Source organism: Piliocolobus tephrosceles, chromosome 3 (genome assembly GCF_002776525.5).
Source record: "Piliocolobus tephrosceles isolate RC106 chromosome 3, ASM277652v3, whole genome shotgun sequence".
Lineage (NCBI taxonomy): Eukaryota > Metazoa > Chordata > Mammalia > Primates > Cercopithecidae > Piliocolobus > Piliocolobus tephrosceles.
The window spans coordinates 177,507,608-177,526,534 of NC_045436.1; the positions used below are offsets into that span (position 1 = coordinate 177,507,608).

General features: G+C 47.5%; 1 protein-coding gene across 1 annotated transcript in view; it reads right to left on the bottom strand.

Moving 5' to 3' along the window:
* EVC2 (EvC ciliary complex subunit 2) overlaps positions 1-18,927 on the bottom strand; it is a 155,247-nt gene that overhangs the window by 125,219 nt on the left and 11,101 nt on the right. Inside the window, exons 2-6 of the mRNA XM_023206693.1 lie at positions 12,906-12,960; positions 9,608-9,774; positions 6,825-6,893; positions 4,766-4,952; positions 976-1,085 (exon numbers count right to left, since the gene is read on the bottom strand). Of these exons, the coding sequence (XP_023062461.1) occupies positions 976-1,085; positions 4,766-4,952; positions 6,825-6,893; positions 9,608-9,774; positions 12,906-12,960 (588 nt within the window). The remainder of the gene's footprint in view (positions 1-975; positions 1,086-4,765; positions 4,953-6,824; positions 6,894-9,607; positions 9,775-12,905; positions 12,961-18,927) is intronic.

Sequence of the window (18,927 nt, forward strand, 5' to 3'; positions counted from 1 at the left end):
AGGGTACAATCTGATCCTGTTATGGGACCTGGGGCAGTCACAGTCATGCTATGAGCCGCATCTTCCATGGCCGTGAATAGGGAAGACTTTCTCCAGGGGCTGAAGCCACAATAAAATGGCAAAAGGCAGCAGAGCATCATGATCTCCTTGAAGTCAGGGACCACATCTCCTCCAGCCTGTATCTGGGGCGTGCAGCACCTGCCAAGATAGGCAGCCAGCCAGCATTCACTGCATAAGTGAACCCACCACAGGGGCAGTGAGAGATGGGGAGACTCACAGTAATGGTGTTATGGGCCAGACTGTGTTTCCCAAAATTTGTATGTTAAAGTCTGAAGTCTCAGTGCCCCAGGAATGTGACTGCATTTGGAGACAGGGTCTTTACAGAGGTAATCAGGTAAAGTGAGGTCGCTAGGCTGGGTCATGGTCTTGCATGACTGGTGTCCTTACAAAAGAGGTTAGGACAGACGTGCAGCCAGGGAAAGCCTTAGGAAGACACAGGGAGAAGGCAGCCTCCACAAGCCAAGAACAGGTCTCAGAAGGAATCAGCCCTGCAGACACCCTGATCTCCGGCTTCCAGCCTCCCGAACAATACATTTCTGTTGTTTTTAAGTCCAGTCTGTGGTACTTTGTTATGGTAGCCCTGGAAAATTAATAGTAATAGTAACTACTGGTTAGGTGCTTACAGTGTGCAGGACACAGGGAAAAGAATTCACATGTATTGATTACCTATCCTTATGAAAACCTTGTGTGAGGCCCAGAAGGGTTAAGTAACTTAGGCAAAGTCACATGGGCATTACTAACGGAGGCTGGTTCATGGCAAGGTGTGTGAGACTCCAGGGCCTGTGCCCTTATCTGCTAGGTGGCATCACTGAAGGAAGGAAGGAACTAACAGGTCTTCTGTCTGAAGTGTCCCTGTTTCTAAAACAATCTCTCTTGGCAGTGGCAAGACAGAGATTAAAGTAACAAAGGTAATACCTGTGACGAGCTCTGAAAGGTGAGTTGGGCAGGAAGCTTGAGGCTCTCCCCGTTCCCGAGGTCTCCAGCCTGGAGCGTGGCTGCATAGCTGACAGCAAAGGCATCTCCCACTGTGCAGAGAAAAGCACGTGTGATTCAGTGAGGGCTTGGCCATGCACCCGGCTGCGCCCCACCACACCCCAGACACATCCTGGCCCCTGGCTTCCATGGTTCCAAGGGAGGCCGCCATGGCAGTGATGCCTGCAGCAAGGAAGCCCTTTGTATTGCACACAGCTAGGTGCGGGGAGGGAATTCTCTGACTGGTAAACTGGGGACAGTGAGCTGGGCAGACTCCTGGACTCCCACTCCTGACGTTTCCATTCACGAGTGGGGGTGTACTACCCACAACAGGGCTGGCTCTCCTAGCCCTTTCTCACTGTGCAGTGCGCCTCATCCCATAGGTAAGTTTGGGTGGGCTGCACTCAGCCCATCCTGCTCGGGCAAGGCTGTACCAGGACTGGAGGCCTTTGCCCAATGTGGCCAGGTGGGTGACAGACTCCATCTAACTCTGCCAGTCACTGTTCTCACCTAAACTTGTCCTCCAATCTTGCCTTTCTCCCTAACAGAGGTTACTTATAGCCCTAAAATGCCACAATATGCTTCATTTCTCAATGTAAGAAGACCTCAAATATATATATATGCACACACACATATATATACACATATATATACACATACACATATATATACACACACCCACACATATATATATAGAGAGAGAGAGAGTAAAGAGGAAGAATGCTCACTTAGCCTATGGAATCACTGGCATTTTTGTTTTAAAAATCCTCAATATTTTCATTTTTATTTTAAAATTTTTATTTATTTATTTCTGAGACAGGCTCTCTCTATGTTGCCCAAACTAGTCTCGAACTCCCAGGCTCAAGCAATCCTCCTGCCTCAGCCTCCTGAGTAGCCGGGACCTCAGGAGTGGACCATGCCCATCTCATTTTGTTTTCATATATCCTAGAGGTAAGATAATGAACGTAAAGTGATAAAGATAATGGCAGTGACAATGACAATGACGGGGAAGGTAGTCATAGTGATAGTCATAGTTCCCCATACAGTGATTTGATCACTCTCCAAGTGCTGCACCTGCATTAACCCAGCTGATCTCCACACACTGCCCCGAGATGGATGGAGAACACGTGATTTTCTGCAACATACAGAAGAAGAAACTGAGACTCAGAGACAGTGACTGGCTTAGGATCACCCCGCTGATGGACAGGGGAGCCACCCGACCCTCTGGGTCCCATCATCTTTTCCCCAAACAACATTGGCTCTAATAAAAGAAAAGCATCAAATAATGATGATGATGAGGTCAGAATGTCAATGAACTGGGAGCTGACTGGTCATTTGATTTTAGTTATCTACTTACGCTTTGGGGAAAAAAAAAAAGTCACCTGTGTCCCAAGGTGAAAGTCAATGTCACACTCCTTGGCATAGCGGTGAGTTCACAGATAAATATGATTTGGACACTGCCCTCAGGGAATATAGAGCCCAGTAGGTAGAGCCAAGCACGGGCATAAATAACAAGAATGGAGCAATAAGAATAAAAATAACACCAACAGTGGCCGGGCGTGGTGGCTCATGCCTGTAATCCTAGCACTTTGGGAGGCCAAGGCAGGTGGATCACCTGAGGTCAGGAGTTCGTGACCAGCCTGGGCAACATGGTGAAACCCTGTCTCTATGAAAAATACAAAAATTAGCTGGGCATGGTGGCACACGCCTGTAGTCCCAGCTACTCGGGAGGCTGAGGCAGGAGAATCGCTTAAACATAGCAGGCGGAGGTTGCAGTGAGCCGAGATTGTGCCACTGCACTCCAGGCTGGGCAACAAGCATGAAACTCCATCTCAAAAAAAAAAAAAGAAAGAAAAGAAAAGAAGAAAAAAAAAAACACCAACAAAATACCTCCTAACACCAGGAGCCCAGGAGCACTTTCCATAGCCGGGCTGCATCACACTGCTTTAGCTCCCTCACCCTCACAGCACCTTCCTGGGTAGGTGTTATTGGCATGCCCAGAGGAGAGATGGAGAGCCAAGGTTCAGAGACATGCAGTGTGCATGTGCCAGAGCAGAAGTCCATGAATTCACGTGTGGAAAGTGCCTAGAATGGCACTAGGCTCCAAGCAGGAAGCAGGAAGGGGCAGGTAATCTCTGTGGAAGTTTGGAGGCAGAGGGGTGACTTTGGGGCAGGGGATCGGGTAGGCCTTTCTAGAAAAAGTGACACCAGGGCCAGGTCCCAAAGAATAGAGACGATTTGTATATTCAGAATTGGGGAGAGGTGCTTTCCTGACCCACCCAAGAGCAAGAGTAGATGCCAGGAGATAGGAGAAGAGGAGGAAGCTGGGTCTGGCAGGAGCACGGACCATGAAAGGTCGGCAGGGAAATTAGAAGAAAGATGTGCAGGACCACAGGCTGGAGAGGGTGTTGGACACCTTCCCTTCACCAGACAGAGTGCCTGGGTGACATTGTCTCCTTGATTCAATCTCTACAACTCCACAATGGACTGACATGCGCATGTCCAGAGCACTTCAACAGCTTTCCAGAAGCCATGCAGCTTCTCAGTCACAAGGCTGGGAGTCACCCAGGTCCATCTGAGGCTGCGTCTATGCTCTGCTCGTGGCCCCATGCTCCATGCTTTGAACACGAATTTAAGAATAGAGGATTCATTTTTATATCACTGAAGGCAGGAAAGCACTGAAGGTTACTTAGCTGGGGCATCTCATAACAACTTTTATGACATCATTGAAATCAGAGCCAGCGAAAAGGTCACTACGTGTGGGCAAGCTCCACTTGTAGCTTCTGTCAATAATAGTGTGTTATGCAAGATTCTGAGGTCTTATCTAGGCTCAGAGGGAAGGAGCAGCATGTAATCCTAGCAATGTGTGCCGTGAGTACGGAGGCATGGAGTCAGGAAGAGTTCCAGATGTGTGAAAAGCATGACGGTTTAATGGTTATCAGGGTGCACAGGGAGCCTGAGCTTGACTGTCAGCCTTGACAGCAGCCAGCCCTATGACCTCGGGCAAGCTTCTCACTCACTTTAGTCCCAGTCTATTCATCTGTAAATGAGGTCCCACTAAGAATAAAAGATGTCTTTGCCCGCCTAGGGAAACTGAGTTCTGAAGCCATAGTACCAACTGAATCCCAGAATTGGTTTTAAACCTGCTTAATTGACCAATAACAGCCCACCTCAGCAATCGAACCTCTGAAAGCCAACCAGTGAGGGTGGCAGAGTCTACAAGCCAACTAAGCAGCAGTGGAGTTACCCCAGTGAACATGCTTGAACACACCTGGACATACCTGGACACGTATGTCCAGCTCAGGAACATGCTACTGAGATGGATGTCCCACTCCCACTCTGTCCAGCACAACCCAAAACAAACTTTTCATCTTCCTGAGTGATGGTTAATTTTGTGAGTGACACGTATACTGGGATCCACTGTAAACTCTATTTTTGTGTATGTTTGAAATTTTTCATAATAAAAATTGACTATATATTTTTTAAAAATTTCCACAAATCTTTCCCCAAACCCAACATCTTGCTAAGATAAAAGAGAAATTCAGCTTTTTGGTTACAGATATTGAATGTGGTCTCTTTTTATGATACCCTGACAGTAAGATCCATTGTGAGGATTAAGTGAGTGAACACATGTAAGGCTTTAAGAACATGCCTGACCCGGAGCACATTCACCTGGAAGTATCTGTACACATTCTCATTTGTCATCCCTGGCTTCAGACTGCTCTGCTATTACCTTGCAGAAACTTCTTGCTAAAAGCCTGGAATCCTTCCGAGGTCCTGTTTCCGATAGACTCGCGAACGGTGAGACCAGCGATGCTGTCCAGCAAGAGAAGCTCTGAGAGGTTGGCTGACGAGGGTGTCTTGGTGTTGTTAACAAGCAGCCATATGTGGGCTGTCTGTGCTTCGCTTGGCCCAGACACCTAGGGCAGGAGGAGAAGGCATGAGGGCAGATTTGCTGACAAATCCAGCTTCCTCAAGTGGGGCACGAGCCCAACCTGTGCACATTAGGCATCCAGGAAGAAGGAGGGTAGCACCACCTCACAGAGGTTCTGCGAATTTATCAGGCTCCGTATGATTTCAAAGACCCCCAGGAGGGTTTTGACCCACACTTGCCAAGCTGTTGCTTAGAGACAGTTTCAAAGAAACTGAGACAGCGAAATCATCCCTGCATAGAATCTTAGAAGAAAAAAAAGTCCAAGTGCAGAGCTAGTCAGGCTGGGGAGACTGTGACAACCAGCGTTACCGAGGAAAGCAAACAATGGCTCTTTGGTACTTAGTTATTTTAAAGATTCAGCCTCAGCCCTGGGTCTCCGATGGTCATGTGATCTCCAGGAAGGACCTGAGCAGCTCATCTGCCTCTTGGATCATCTCCCACACTCAGGCTCTGCCCAACACGTGTCTCAATGGCTCTACTGCTGGAAGCCATCCAGTGGCCAATGCAGCAGACTCATCACCTGGGCTCTGTACTCTTGCCCTCCCTTCCTCTCTAATCTTGACTCCCAGCCGTCCTGCACCACCTTCTCCCTAGCTCTGCTGAAATACATGCAGGAGCTGGAAAAAAGAGAAGGAAGCAACGTGTGTGCTGAGAAGAGTGAGCTCTGGAATATAAGTGATAAAAGCAAGGTTCAGAACTGTGTGTGTAATATACTGCCACCTACGTGAATTAAAAAAGTGGGGGAGAAAGAAGGTCTGCATAGTATGCATGCATATACACACACTTATAACTGCATGCATATGGCAGAAAAAGTCACTAGAAGGATATACAAGAAACTACTACTAACACTGGTTGCATCCAGGAAGGCAAACGATGTAGTTGAGGGCCTGTGATAAATTGAGGGTGGCACAGGGAAGGCTTAACTCAGCAGGCCTGGGCTGTCCAAACCCTCCACATTCAAGAGAAAGGACTGGCCCTTGACCAGCTCCTGAGAGATAACCTCTAAAGCCTGCGGAATATCCTTGCCTGGGTCCTTTGACCTCCCCAGATAGCTGATGCCAATGATTTGCAGTGGGTGCCTTGGACCCTGCTGTACTGAAATGACCTCTGGAGGGGCTGGAGAACAAACAGCTGAGGTCAGTCTCATGTGTGCTCCATGCCTATGTGATTGAGCCTGAGAAAAACCCTGGACCTCAAGGCTCCAGTGAGCTTCCCTGGTTGGCAATATTCTATCTCCATCGTCATACATCATTGCTGGGAGAACTAAGCTCTGTCCACACAATCATCCACTGAGAGAGGATAGCTGGATGAATGCCTGGTCTCCTGGGCTGTGCGGCATTCGCCTTTTTCCTTTCCTGGCTTTAATCTGTACCCTTTCTCTGTAGTGAACTGTAACTGAGCAGAATGGCTCTTCTGAGTTCTGTAAGTCCTTCTAGCAAATCACTGACCCTAAGGCAGGTGCTGGAGACCCCTGACACAAGGATAATACGTAGGATTAGTAACCATCTTGTGGGATTAGGAAGGTTAAAGACCTAAAAAACATTAAACAACTTTGAAAACTGTCAGGAACCCTATTAATGATTATAATCTGAAACAAAATATATCATACTTTTTTCCCATTCTAAATGATCACTGTGGATTTTTACTGACAATTATTTAATTGTAACAAAAATAATCTCAGTCCTAGTGTTGCCATATGAGATATAAGAGACCTTGCTGTTTGTTCATTGCTCATGTATCCAGACTTGTGTAGGTAAGCCCATGATTTATCAGTTCTTAAATACATGACTCTACTAAAATGATATGGGCAAAATCCAATTATTTTCTCTTCAAATATAAACCACCAATGGAAACTTACCAGTGCACATTTCTGAAAAATTACTCCATTCTCAGAAGTCCCTTGAACTTCTCTTGAAATGTCCCCATACTACAATAAAATGTAAAAGTTATTAGAAAATAAGAAATATTTCATGCTATATATATATTTAATAAAAGTACAAGATGATGAAATTTTTACAGGAGGGTAGAAGGATTACTGCTACTAATCCTTAAGTAATCTTGAAGTCTTATTTTTAAAAGAGCATTAAAGGATTGGAAATCAAAACTTACGGAAAGAAGAATGTGGATATGAGCTTACACCACAGTGTATTCCTGGTCTGGGTGCATGTGTGGGACACCTGTTGTCACAGGGACTCAGTCAACCAAGATTGACATACCAGCAAGGGAGACGTGGGCAGACGAGTGAAGATATCATTTTACATGTACTGTGTGCTTTCCAGGTGTGGGCTGACAGTACTGCTGCGCACCATGGTGCACTGGAACAAAGGGCAGTGTGTCTGGCGACTGGAGGCAGCCTCTCTGTGAGCTTGATCCCTCATCAACATGGGGAATCCCCCTTCCAAGACTTGGCCTCCTCCAACCCTGCAATGGCTCCTATGAAAAGTTTCCAAAGGAAAGCCAGGGCTCATCCATCAAATACAAGCCTCCTGCTGCCTTTGAAACTGCAGGTTTCCTTTCCCTTTGACTAATAACAAATACCTATTCATTTCTGCCCTTGCCATGCTCCCTACCCCAGGGCCCTGGCCCCTGCAGTATCCACACACCTCCTTTAAATGGGACTGGACCCTTACTTCATCAAGGAAGCTCTCCTCGGCTTTCCTTGCTGTGACGGCCACGTCTTTCCCACTCTCTGCCTTGTGCACCTGTCACCTGCAGTGGGACAAGCTGTATTCTGGGTCCCAGACTGCAGCAGCTCTCAGTGATATTAATAATCATATGTCTTGTTTAATTTTTACTTATTTTTCATTTGTGTAGACATGGGGTCTTGCTATGTTTCCCAGGCTGGTCTTGGACTCCTGGCCTCAAGTGATCCTCCTGCCTTGGCCTCCCAAGGTGCTGGGATTATAAACGTGAGCCACCACACTGGGCCTAATAACCTATCTGTCATTTGGCTGAGGGCCAGGCATGGCACCCACCGCTTTACATACATGAGTTCTATTACCCCCATTTTATAGATGAGGAAACCAAGGCTCAGAAAGCTTAACTCTCTTGCCAAAGGTCACACAGGCAGGAAGCTCGAGACTCTCCCCAGGCCTGTGTGACTCCAAATCCTGTGATCTTTCCACAGCATGAATTCCCTCTCCACAGAGTAGAAAATTGTGTAGAAAATTAACAAAAATGCCATTTTCCGAAGAACAGACGGATGACATGCAACGGCATCAGCCTGACCCAGGCCTCTGATTCAGTTGAGCTTCTGTCCACCACACCCACTCTCATGCCTTTTTAACGTGCTGGGACTCTAAGGGAATTTGCCAAAGCCCTCAAGCAGGGCTGGCTTTCTCTTCTTCTGACCTTCACAGAGCATCTTGTAAACAGTAACTGATAAATACAGCTTGTGAAGCAAATCAACACAGAAAGGACGACTGAGTGTGGAGGGTGCTGCCCTGTGAGGTGATGAGTTACCTGTTACTGGAGAGGACTGGAAAGAACAATGAATATTTGTAGTGGGGTCAGTGGTGGCCCCCAAAGGATATGTCCATGTTCTGATCCCCAGAACCTGTGAACGTGTCCTTCTTTGGAAAAAAGGTCTCTGAAGATGTAATTAAGCTGAGGATCTCAAGAGATCACCCTGGACTACCCAGGTGGGGCTGACATCCAATGACAAGTGCCCTTATAAGTAGCACATAGAGAAGACACAGACACAGAGGAGGCCAAGAGCAGATGGAGGGAGACAGTCAAGCGATGCAGCCACAGCCAAGGAAGGCCTGCAGTCACCAGAAGCTGGAAGAGGGAGGAGGATCCTCCCCTAGAGCCTGCAGAGGGAGCGTGGCCCGGCCAGCACCATGATTCCAGACTTCCAGCCTCCCCAACAGTGAGAAAATACATTCCTATTGTTTTCAGCCATGCTGTTTGCGGTCATTTGTTACAGCAGCCCCAGGAAATTCACATCACTACTTAGCAGGGAGCCCAAAAAAGGGCTCTTGGCCATTGTAGCTCATTGGCCAAGCTTAATGGTTCTCAATACCACCTTACGTCACTGAACCCACGTGATCTAAAACAGAATAAAAAACAATAGCAAGAGCATGGAGTAGTGGTTAGAGAAGAGGCTTCGAATCTTGGTTCTGCCACTTCTACCTGTAGGACATGGAACTGGTTTTTTAATCTCTCTAATCCTCAATTTCCCATCTGTAAAAGGAGAATAAAAATACTACTGTTTAAGAAACTCATAACGAGACTCAAGTGAGATTATGCATAGAAAGTGCTAAACCCAGTGCCTGGCCCATAGTAAATGCTTGTGAAATGCTCACTGCTATTATGGGCACAGTCATCTTTAACCGCTAGGAGTCACTTGGTCTGGTTGAAGCACAATCCAATCCCTGCTTTAGAAACACCAGACGAGGCAGCCTAATGCTTGACTCAAACCTCCTCTCCATCTAAATACTGTATGTCGTGTAGCAGAAATAGCACCTTGGAAAAATAAATGGATTCACTTCCCAATGATAACTATATTTAGTTATCATTAGAAAGAGGAGGAACAGTGTTTTTTAAGCAACAAAAGCCTGTGCCATTTTATACACAGCCCAAAATTGGTTTCTTTCCAACTTCTGGTATTCACGTTAAAGTACTGAACTTACTACTTACCAGGCGGTGTGTTATAGGAGACTCTCTTTTAAATAAGTTCTTCTTAGGCCAGGAAGGTATAAAAGCAAATAAGGAATGAGCCCATGGCCCACTCGAGGCTGCAGAGGTTGGGAGTGGGATAAAGACTTCCATTTTCTTGTCCAATTTCATTCCAAGGGGTGCTTCCACTGCAAAACAGCAATGTGCATATCTTATATAATGCGGAAAGACAGTAAGGCATAGAGCTTAACCTCTAGAGGCAGACTACAGGGTACATGGAAGGCACCTGAAAAATGTTTGCTGGGTAAGTAAGTTAATGAATGAATGGTATCATCTCTTTGCCAGGAAAATGAGACATGCTCATTGGGAAGCTACAGAGCTTAAACACGGTATTTTTCAAAGCTTGGTCTCCTTACCTGGGTTGTGCAGCCCTACCTAGGAATCAGAACCGCTGGGCAAGAATGGTGCCTGGGGTGATTCTTACACACATGACACAAGACAGCCCTGCGCTCGAGTCCTGGCTCTGCCCCTCCAGCTATGAGTCCTTGGGCATAACCTCTAACCTCTCTATACCTCGGTTTGCTCAATTCTAAGGCAAACAGTATAGGTATTACTTTACTAGGTCCTTCTAAGCACCCGCCTACTGCAGAGTAAGCCCTCAGTGAACACCACCAACCACCATCCTAAAGAGGTTGTGTGCATGGCCAGACACAAACACCTGCGGAGCCCTCCAGTAGCAAATGACTCCCGGGCCAGGCGTGGCGGCTCATGCCTGTAATCCTAGCACTTTGGGAGGCCAAGGTGGGCAGATCATGAGGTCAAGAGATCGAGACCATCCTGGTCAACATGGTGAAACCCCATCTCTGCTAACAAATACAAAAAATTAGCCTGGTGTGGTGGCGTGTGCCTGTAGTCCCAGCTATTCGGGAGGGAGAGGTAAGGGAATCACTTGAACCCGGGAGGCGGAGGTTGCAGTGAGCTGAGATCGCGCCACTGCACTCCAGCCTGGTGATAGAGCAAGACTCCATCTCAAAAGGAAAATACAGTAAAATAAATAAAATAAAATAAAGAAATTACTCCCTTAAATTTTTCTCTGTGTTAATACATTTGGAAAATTCATGAGCATTGTGTGTAAAGCACAGGATAAAAGGTCGTGGCTGGGCTGTCAGGGTCCCTCTTCAGTGGATGCAGCCCAGGTGCTGATCAGCTGTGGGACCTTGCACAGGTCAGCTGAGTTCTCTGGGCCTCAGTTCCCCTCACCTGGGAGTGTGGCTAAGATACCAATCAGACAGGGCTGTTGTCTGAGCAGCCAATCAAATGCCACACTGCACGTGAAAGTGCTTAGATGTATCCAATGCTTCAAGTCAGCAATTTTAGTTTTGAAATGGCCTGGATGGTGGCATTGTGCCTTCTTCAACATTTGTCTTCTATTCAAATACACACTAATTTGACGGCAAATAAGATGTGCTTTTCAGTCTTTCTTACTCAGCATATTGAGGGTAAAGACTACAAGTGCTTTTGAAACTTTCTACAGAATTTCAAAATATATGCAGGAAAAAAACTAAAATTTGATTAAAAAAAAAAAGCTGTGGAGCTGGGTCCTAGATTAAATTACAGTATTTTTTTTTTTTTTTTTCCTTCCTTGGGTTTTATCTGGGGGTGATTCAGTTCCTCAGGTTGGGATGGGATAAGGGCTATTACCGCATCAAGCATCGGGGTGAAGAAGAGAAGCAGGCCAAGTAACTACTGAGGCACGATGCCACGCTGATGGCCTCGCCATGGAAACAAGCGAGTGCTCCACCCGGTCGGCGGCTGGTTCAGAGCATCAGGAATGTCTGAACACAGTATGGATACAAGTGAGACTGGACATCTATCTCCGGACAGCCCCTTGGGCTAGGGCACAAATGCTTGTGCAGCAAGCAAGCAGGACGTAAATTCTCAAGGCCACACCTTACCCTTAAGCGCTCCATCTCTGATCCACCCATTTATGCTTCTCTGGCTCTCCTGGTCCCCCGCTTTAATGAAGACTCCAAGGTGATCCCTCCCTTCAGAGAGGACCACTCCTCTATTCAGCAAGAATCCTGCTCAGTCTACAGAGGCAAGTGGGGCCCACCCGAACCCCAGCCCATCCCATTCCCCAGGACACCAGAGTTAGGCACAGAACCCAGAAAACCCTACCCACTGGCCCCAGGGATAGTTTCAGGGACAGGCCGGGGACCCACGCTGAGCCCAGGGATCTGCACTGAAACTGTCACAGCCGCCGGGAAAAGTCTACACTGCAGGTGCCAGCCATCAGACTCAGGAGCCGCGGACTGCCCACAGCATCTTTCCCACCCCAGGGCAAGGATGTACCTGCCTGCGAAGGACACTCACCAGAGGAAAGCAGGGCGGCTGAGAGGGAAGGAGAAAGGCAGAACCACAGGAGCACTGAGAACCTTGTGCTCCCGGGTCCAGCAGTGCCAGGGCCTGTGTGTTTCAGTTACAGATGCCAATCAATTCCTCTTGATGAAATGAGTGTCAGTTGAATTTCGACCACTGAGTGTGGCAAGCTGAATAAAGGTCCGCAAAGAGAGCCAGGTCCTAACCCCATGAGGCTGTGAATGTTATCTTAGGGTCACAGACACTTTGGAGATGTGATTTGATTAAGGGCCTTGAAATGGGGAGATGGCCTGGATTATCCTGGTGGGCCCTAAATGTCATCACAGATGTCCTTATAAGAGGGAGACAGAGATTTGACAGAAGAGAAGCAGGCCAAGTAACTACCGAGACATGATGCCATGCTGCTGGCTTCCAAAATGGAGGAAGGCAGTATCCCTAATCCATCCCTAAGGAACGCAGGCAATGTGGCCATAGATGCTGGAAAAGAGGAGGAAATGGGCTCTCTTCTGGAACCTCCAGAGGGACCAGACAGACACCCTGACTTTGCCCAGTGAAACTGATGTTGGACTTCTGACTTCCAGAACTGTAAGAGAACAAATGTGTGTGGTTGAAGCCACTAAGTTTGTGAACATTTGTTAGGGAAGTCACAGAAAGCGGATATACCCAATTAATTCACACATTCTGTGTTTCATTCACCACATGCCTTCAGGGGATATCAAAAAGGGCCTACCTCACCCCACTGTGCACTAACACTTCGGCCAGCTTTTGAGGTGGAGGCACAGTGCCCTAGTTCTGTAAGGTCAGGGAATGATCTACTTGTCCAAAGTAGAGAGGTGCTGGAAGGATCAGCAGAGTGTGAGGGAGCTGGAGGAAGGAGGGCTTCAGGCTTCTGGTGTTTCACGCTCAAAACAGGAGAACATCAACCAGAAGAAAAACTCACCTGCAGTCTTAAAGTGACAGCATTCTACTTTGGACCAAACCATACGGGGCAAGTCCTAAAAAATTCAAAAGACACAGAGTCAAAATGGAATACATACTTGTGAGAAGTGGTGATAAATAATCTTTGTAAATGGCTCACATGGAGAGGACCTGCACTTTTTTTTTTTTTTTTAAGACAGAGTCTCACTCTGTCGCCCAGGCTGGAGTGCAGTGGCATGATCTCGGCTCACTGCAGGCTCCGCCTCCTAGGTTCAGCCATTCTCCTGCCTCAGCCTCCCGAGTAGCTGGGACTACAGGCACCCACCACCACGCCCAGCTAATTTTTTTGTATTTTTAATAGAGACAGGGTTTCACTGTGTTAGCCAGGATGGTCTCAATGTCCTGACCTCGTGATTCACCCACCTCGGCCTCCCAAAGGGCTGGGATTACAGGTGTGAGCCACTGCGCCCGGCCAAGGACCTGCACTTTTATCCGGAAGTGTGAAGTAAACTTTTCTAAGTCAGCCATCCCCGCCAGCTTCTGAGTAGAGAATTCTCTTCCCTTTTCCAGGGACAGAATCAGCACCCTCATGAATGCATTTCTGGGAGCTGTCAAGGGAGGACGCACCATGTGGTTAAAATGTCTTATCATCAGACAGACCTGGGTTCAAACCTCAGCCCTGCCCTCCATCAACTCTGTGACCCTGAGTAAGGCAAGAGCCTCCAAATTCCCAAGATCCTGCAAGTTTCCACAGTCTCAGATAACACACTAGATGGGAAGTGGAGAGAACTGGACTCCAGTTGGAACCATTTATTCACTGTGTGTCCTTGGCTAAGCCTCAGCCTCTCTGAGCCTCAGATCCCTCTTCTGAAAAGTGACCTCAAAGCCTCCCCTGAGTCTGCTCAGCCTCACTGGTGATGAAAATTGGTCTAAAGTGAACCTGGCCAAACCCTTCCAATTTATCTTTGTCAATCACTGGGCTCTAGAAAGACTCAGACCTCTCTACTGAATAATAATAAAAGCTCTCCCAGATGGAACCTTCTCCATGTACCAGTGCTTACACTATGTGCACTGAGTGAACTGTACAAGTAGTCCCTATAGTAACCCATGAAGCATTATCCTCATTTTACAGCACTACCCCTAGTCTACGGTAACAAGATAACACGCCAGAGCCTGGCATGCAAGCAGCCTGTCCCAGCATGTGTGCTCACCGGCACCTGCACGCAATGGCTGGTTTCTGTGTAACGGAAGGAGAAAGGATGTGTATGCAAACTGAGCGGCATGCTCAGGACTGGCTTTGGGGTCCAGTTCCGATGACTAGTCCATGTGGCTACCGTTCACTTGGCTCTCACGTGGGCCAGATGCCACAGAAAGCATGAGTTGGGACGGGATCGATGGGACACTGTTGTGGCCACCGTCTGTGTGTTTCAGGCCCCATCCTTACAGACCTCCAGGACCCTAGCTAGGGCAGTTCTGCTGGTGCGATGTAAGCCCAGCTGGACTGGAGGCTGCTTTTCCCCCAAAAATGTGGAGGAGGCTCACCCACAGAGATGGAGACTCGTGGAGGGACACAGAAGAAATAATAGAGGCAGAGACAGGCAAGAGGTGAGGGAAGAGGGAAAACGGGTGCAGCTCGATCCAGCCAGTCTTCTACCAAACCCACCCCAGCATTCCCCATTGATGGAGCCAAACATTTGGCTTCAGTCTGTTCACATGAAGCTTATGTTATGTTACGGGCAGCATAAATAATTCTATTTAAAATAGTAAATTATGGTACAAACATTCTATGGACTACTAGGCAGCTATTAAAAACAATAAAGCAGCATGATTGAGAATTCCACTTCTGAGCATATAATCAAAATAACTGAAAGCGGGATCTTGTAGAGATATTTGCACATCTGTGTTCACAGCAGCATTATTCACAATAGCCAAAAGTGGAAGCAAGCCAAATGTCCATCGATGGATGAATGGATAAGCTAAATGTGGTCTATCCATAAAATGGAATATGCAGCCCTGGGAAGGACAACATAGGGAGATCCCATCTCTACAAAAAAAATAAAATAAAATAAAATAAAATTAGCCAGGTGTGGCACATGACTGTACTCCCAGCTATTTGGGAGGCTGAGGCAGGAGGAATTACTTGAGCCCAGGAGGTCAATGCTGCAGTGAGCTATGATCATGCCACTGCATTCTAACCTATAAGATAAAGTGAGACCTTGTCTCAAAAAAAAAAAATTAACAATAAATAATAAGCTGGGTACAGTGGCTCACGCCTGTAATCTCAGCACTTTGGGAGGCTGAGGAAGGCTGATCACTTGAGGTCAGGAGTTCGAGACCAGTTGGGCCAACATGGTGAAACCCTGCCTCTACTAAAAATACAAAAATTAGCCAGGCATGGTGGTGGGTGCCCATAATCACAGCTACTTGGGAGGCTGAAGCAGGAGAATCACTTGAACCCCGGAGGCAGAGGTTGCAGTGAGCAGAGATCATGCCACTGTACTCCAGCCTGGGTGACAGAGTGAGACTCCGTCTCAAAAAATAAACAAATAAAAATTAATTAAATAAATAAATAATAACGGGGAAACTATGTATGTGTGTGGCAGAGGAGGTATATGTGAACTTTCTGTGCTATGTGCTCAATTTTTCTGTAAACCTGAAACCGTTCTAAAAATCACAGTCTATTACTTAACAACAAATATTTCCCTGTGGTCTCTGATATGAACATTTGCCAATAGATGGCAAGGCATCCATTGGATGTGCACTGAACTCCACACAAATGTACGTTTGTACAACCTCTGTCCCCTGGAACTTTCTATTCATTCTTTCAACCAGCATCTTCTGCCTATTAGACACTGTGCTAGGGATCACACGTCAGGCAAAGCAGACCTGGCCCCTGACCTCACACAGGGACAAAGCTCTCCTTACCAGTGGATATTGCCACTTGGGAGGAAGGGGCAGGTTCCCAGGGAGTAAAGGACCCAGGCTGACCTCCATGAGAAGCCCTTGGGTAGCCCCAGTGCCAGGCACCCTAGGCCAGGCCTCCCAGGGCAGTCTCGCTGGTTTCTGGGCATCTCTGATTCTTGTCCTCACCGCAGTCCCCAGCCAGGGGAGGTGCCTCTCTGGGGACTCTGGCCACCTTGGGCAGCCACTCCCATAAGCACCATGCCAGGTGCAGCCAATAGCACCTTCCAGTGGCCAGCCTGCTCCTCCCTGTCATCCCTCTCTTCAAGCTGACACAGCTGCTGTCAAGGTCACCACAGCCACTCCAAGGTTCCACTTAATGACCAGTCCTCCTCATCGCACACACTTACCAGCAGCATTCGGTATGTGCTTATTCCAGCTTCCCGTGGCTGCTGGAGAAATTACTGCAAATGTAGTGGCTTAAAACAATACACATTTATTCTCTGACAGTTCTAGAGGTTAGAAGTCTGACACAGGTCTCAATGGACTAAAGTCAAAGTTTTGGCAGGGCTGTGCTCTTTTCTGGAGGATCCAGGGGAGAACCCATTTCCTTTCCTTTTCCAGCTTTCAGAGACTGCTGCGTTCCTTAAGTTCATGGCCCCTTCCTCCATCGTCAAAGCCAGCAGCAGCTGAGTCCTTCTTACGTTGCATCTCTCTGACCTTCTTCCAACATCTCCTTCTGACTCTCTCCTCTGCCTGCTTCTTCCCCTTTTAAGGACCCTGATGATTACACTGGAACCATCAGATAATCCTGAATATATTCCTTATTTTAAGATCAGTTGATCAGCAACCTGAATTCCTTGTATAATGTCAATTCCCATGGCCACGAAACCTAACATATCCACAGGTTCCAGGGGTCTAGACGCGGGCATCTTTGGGAGTCATTATTCTGCCGACCATGGTAAGCCCCTTCTCCTTTCCTGAAATGCTCTCCACCCTTGACCTTTGGGTCGCATTCCTGGTTCCCTGTTACAGAGGCCACATGTTCTCCGCCTCCTCTGTTGGATCTTTTCCTGTTCCCAGTCAAAAGACCTGGGGTTGCTCCAGGGCACTCTTTCCAGTGGACAGTTCCTCCTGAGGTGAGCTCATCCAGCCCCTCAGATGTTAAAGGTCATTTATACACTGACTGTCCCCCCATGTAAATCTCTAGTCCAGATTTCTCCCCTCAAATCCAGACGTGAACGCCTAAGAGACATGTCGAACTCAACAGCAGTGATTTCCAACCTGAGGCTGCTGCACATTAGCCAGTGGCATCTCCTTTCTCCTGTTTGCTCAGGCCAAAATCCTTGGATTTGTCCTGATTCTTCTCTTTCTCTCTCTCAACCCCGAGCCAATCCCAGTAAACCCCACTGGCTCAACCTTGAAAAAACATCCACAGTCCAGCAACCTCTCAGTAGCCCACCATTATCTCCCCAGTTTAGCTCCCCTCCATGGCCCCCAGGCCTCCCGTCTGCCTGCTTGCCACTTTCCTGCTCACCCCTCTGCCTGCCATCTGTTCTCACCCCTGCCACGGGGGTGCTTGGAAAGGAAACATGAGAGGGGGTCACTTTCTTGCTCAAAGCCCATCCACAGCGTCCCATCTTACTCAGAACAACCGTCAGAGTCCTGGCCAGAAACACGGCCTTGCCCGTCCCTCACTGCATTCAGGGATCTGCTCAGCTGTCACCTCCTTGAAGCACCTTTCCTGCCTGTCCATATCATAAATGCTGCTCGTCTCTCAGACCACTCTGCTCACTGTGTGCATCTCTACAGCCCCCAACCACCGGTGGACACACCACAGAGTAACATGATTTCTGCCATTTTTCTGCTCCAAGAATGCAGGTTCCTTAAGAGCAGGGGCAGGTCTTGGTCTGCCTTGCCCTGTTGTATCTCAAGCATTTAGGACACAGCCTGGCACCTAGAAGGCCCTCAACAGCCATTGTGAATGAATGGCCCAGAGGCCTGGTCTCTACTCCCCCTCCCCTGCCTCCTCCCCTTCCAATCCACTTCCAGTAGAATGGTCTACATTGATGAAAATGGTCTAGAATCTGAGCTGTCCAATATGGTAGCCATTAGCCAGATGGGGGCCACTGACATGTGAAATGTTTAAGTTTAGTCATACATGGCGACTGTAGTGGACAGTGTCCTTTTAGACCATCTGGGAAATGGCTGTCATTTCCTCTTAGTTCTCTCTCTGTAAGAAGAAAAGGATGATAAATTAGCACAGAAATCTTGTGTTCAGGTTTACGAAGCACTTTCTTGTAGAGCCTAGACACTGACAGCAAGTGCTTTGGGATAGGCAAGTCTGGGTGGGCATATTCACCTCACCTGGAATCACTGAGGCCTCAGTTTCCTCATCCGTACTATGGGGATATTATACCTTCTTCATTAGGAATTTTAAAAGATTAAGGCCGGGCACAGTGGCTCACACCTGTAATCCCAGCACTTTGGGAGGCCGAGGAGGGTGGATCATGAGGTCAGATCGAGACCATCCTGGCTAACATGGTGAAACCCCATCTCGACTAAAAATACAAAAAATTAGCTGGGCGTGGTGGCGGGTGCCTGTAGTCCACTGCACTCCAGTCTGGGTGACAGAGCGAGACTCGGCCTCGAAAATAAAAAAAAAAAATTAAACCAGAAAATAAATGTAAAGCTTTAGCATATTGCCCAGCACAGAGTAAATACACAGCAAATATACAATTGTTATTATTGCTATTATTACTACATATTACTATGTATTGCCATTCAGTAAGTCCTTACTTAACATCATCGACAGGTTCACAGAAACTGTGGCCTTAAGCCAAATGGCATACTGTATAGCAAAACCAAATTTACCATAGGCTAGTTAATACAGACAAGAGCTGTTCCTACAGCATACAGTGCTTCTTTTGCTTAAAGTCAAAGTATCCAAGAACCTATTGATGTCCCGTGAGGAGTTACTGCATATCATCATAACTATTATTATCACTGCTCGTTACTGTTCTTATCATCACCATCATCATCATTTCTGATAATGCCAAGAAGTAACTATAAAATCGCCACTTTGCAGATGAGGAATGTGAGTCTCAGAGCTGGACTGAGCACCAACTTCAGGAGAATGGAGA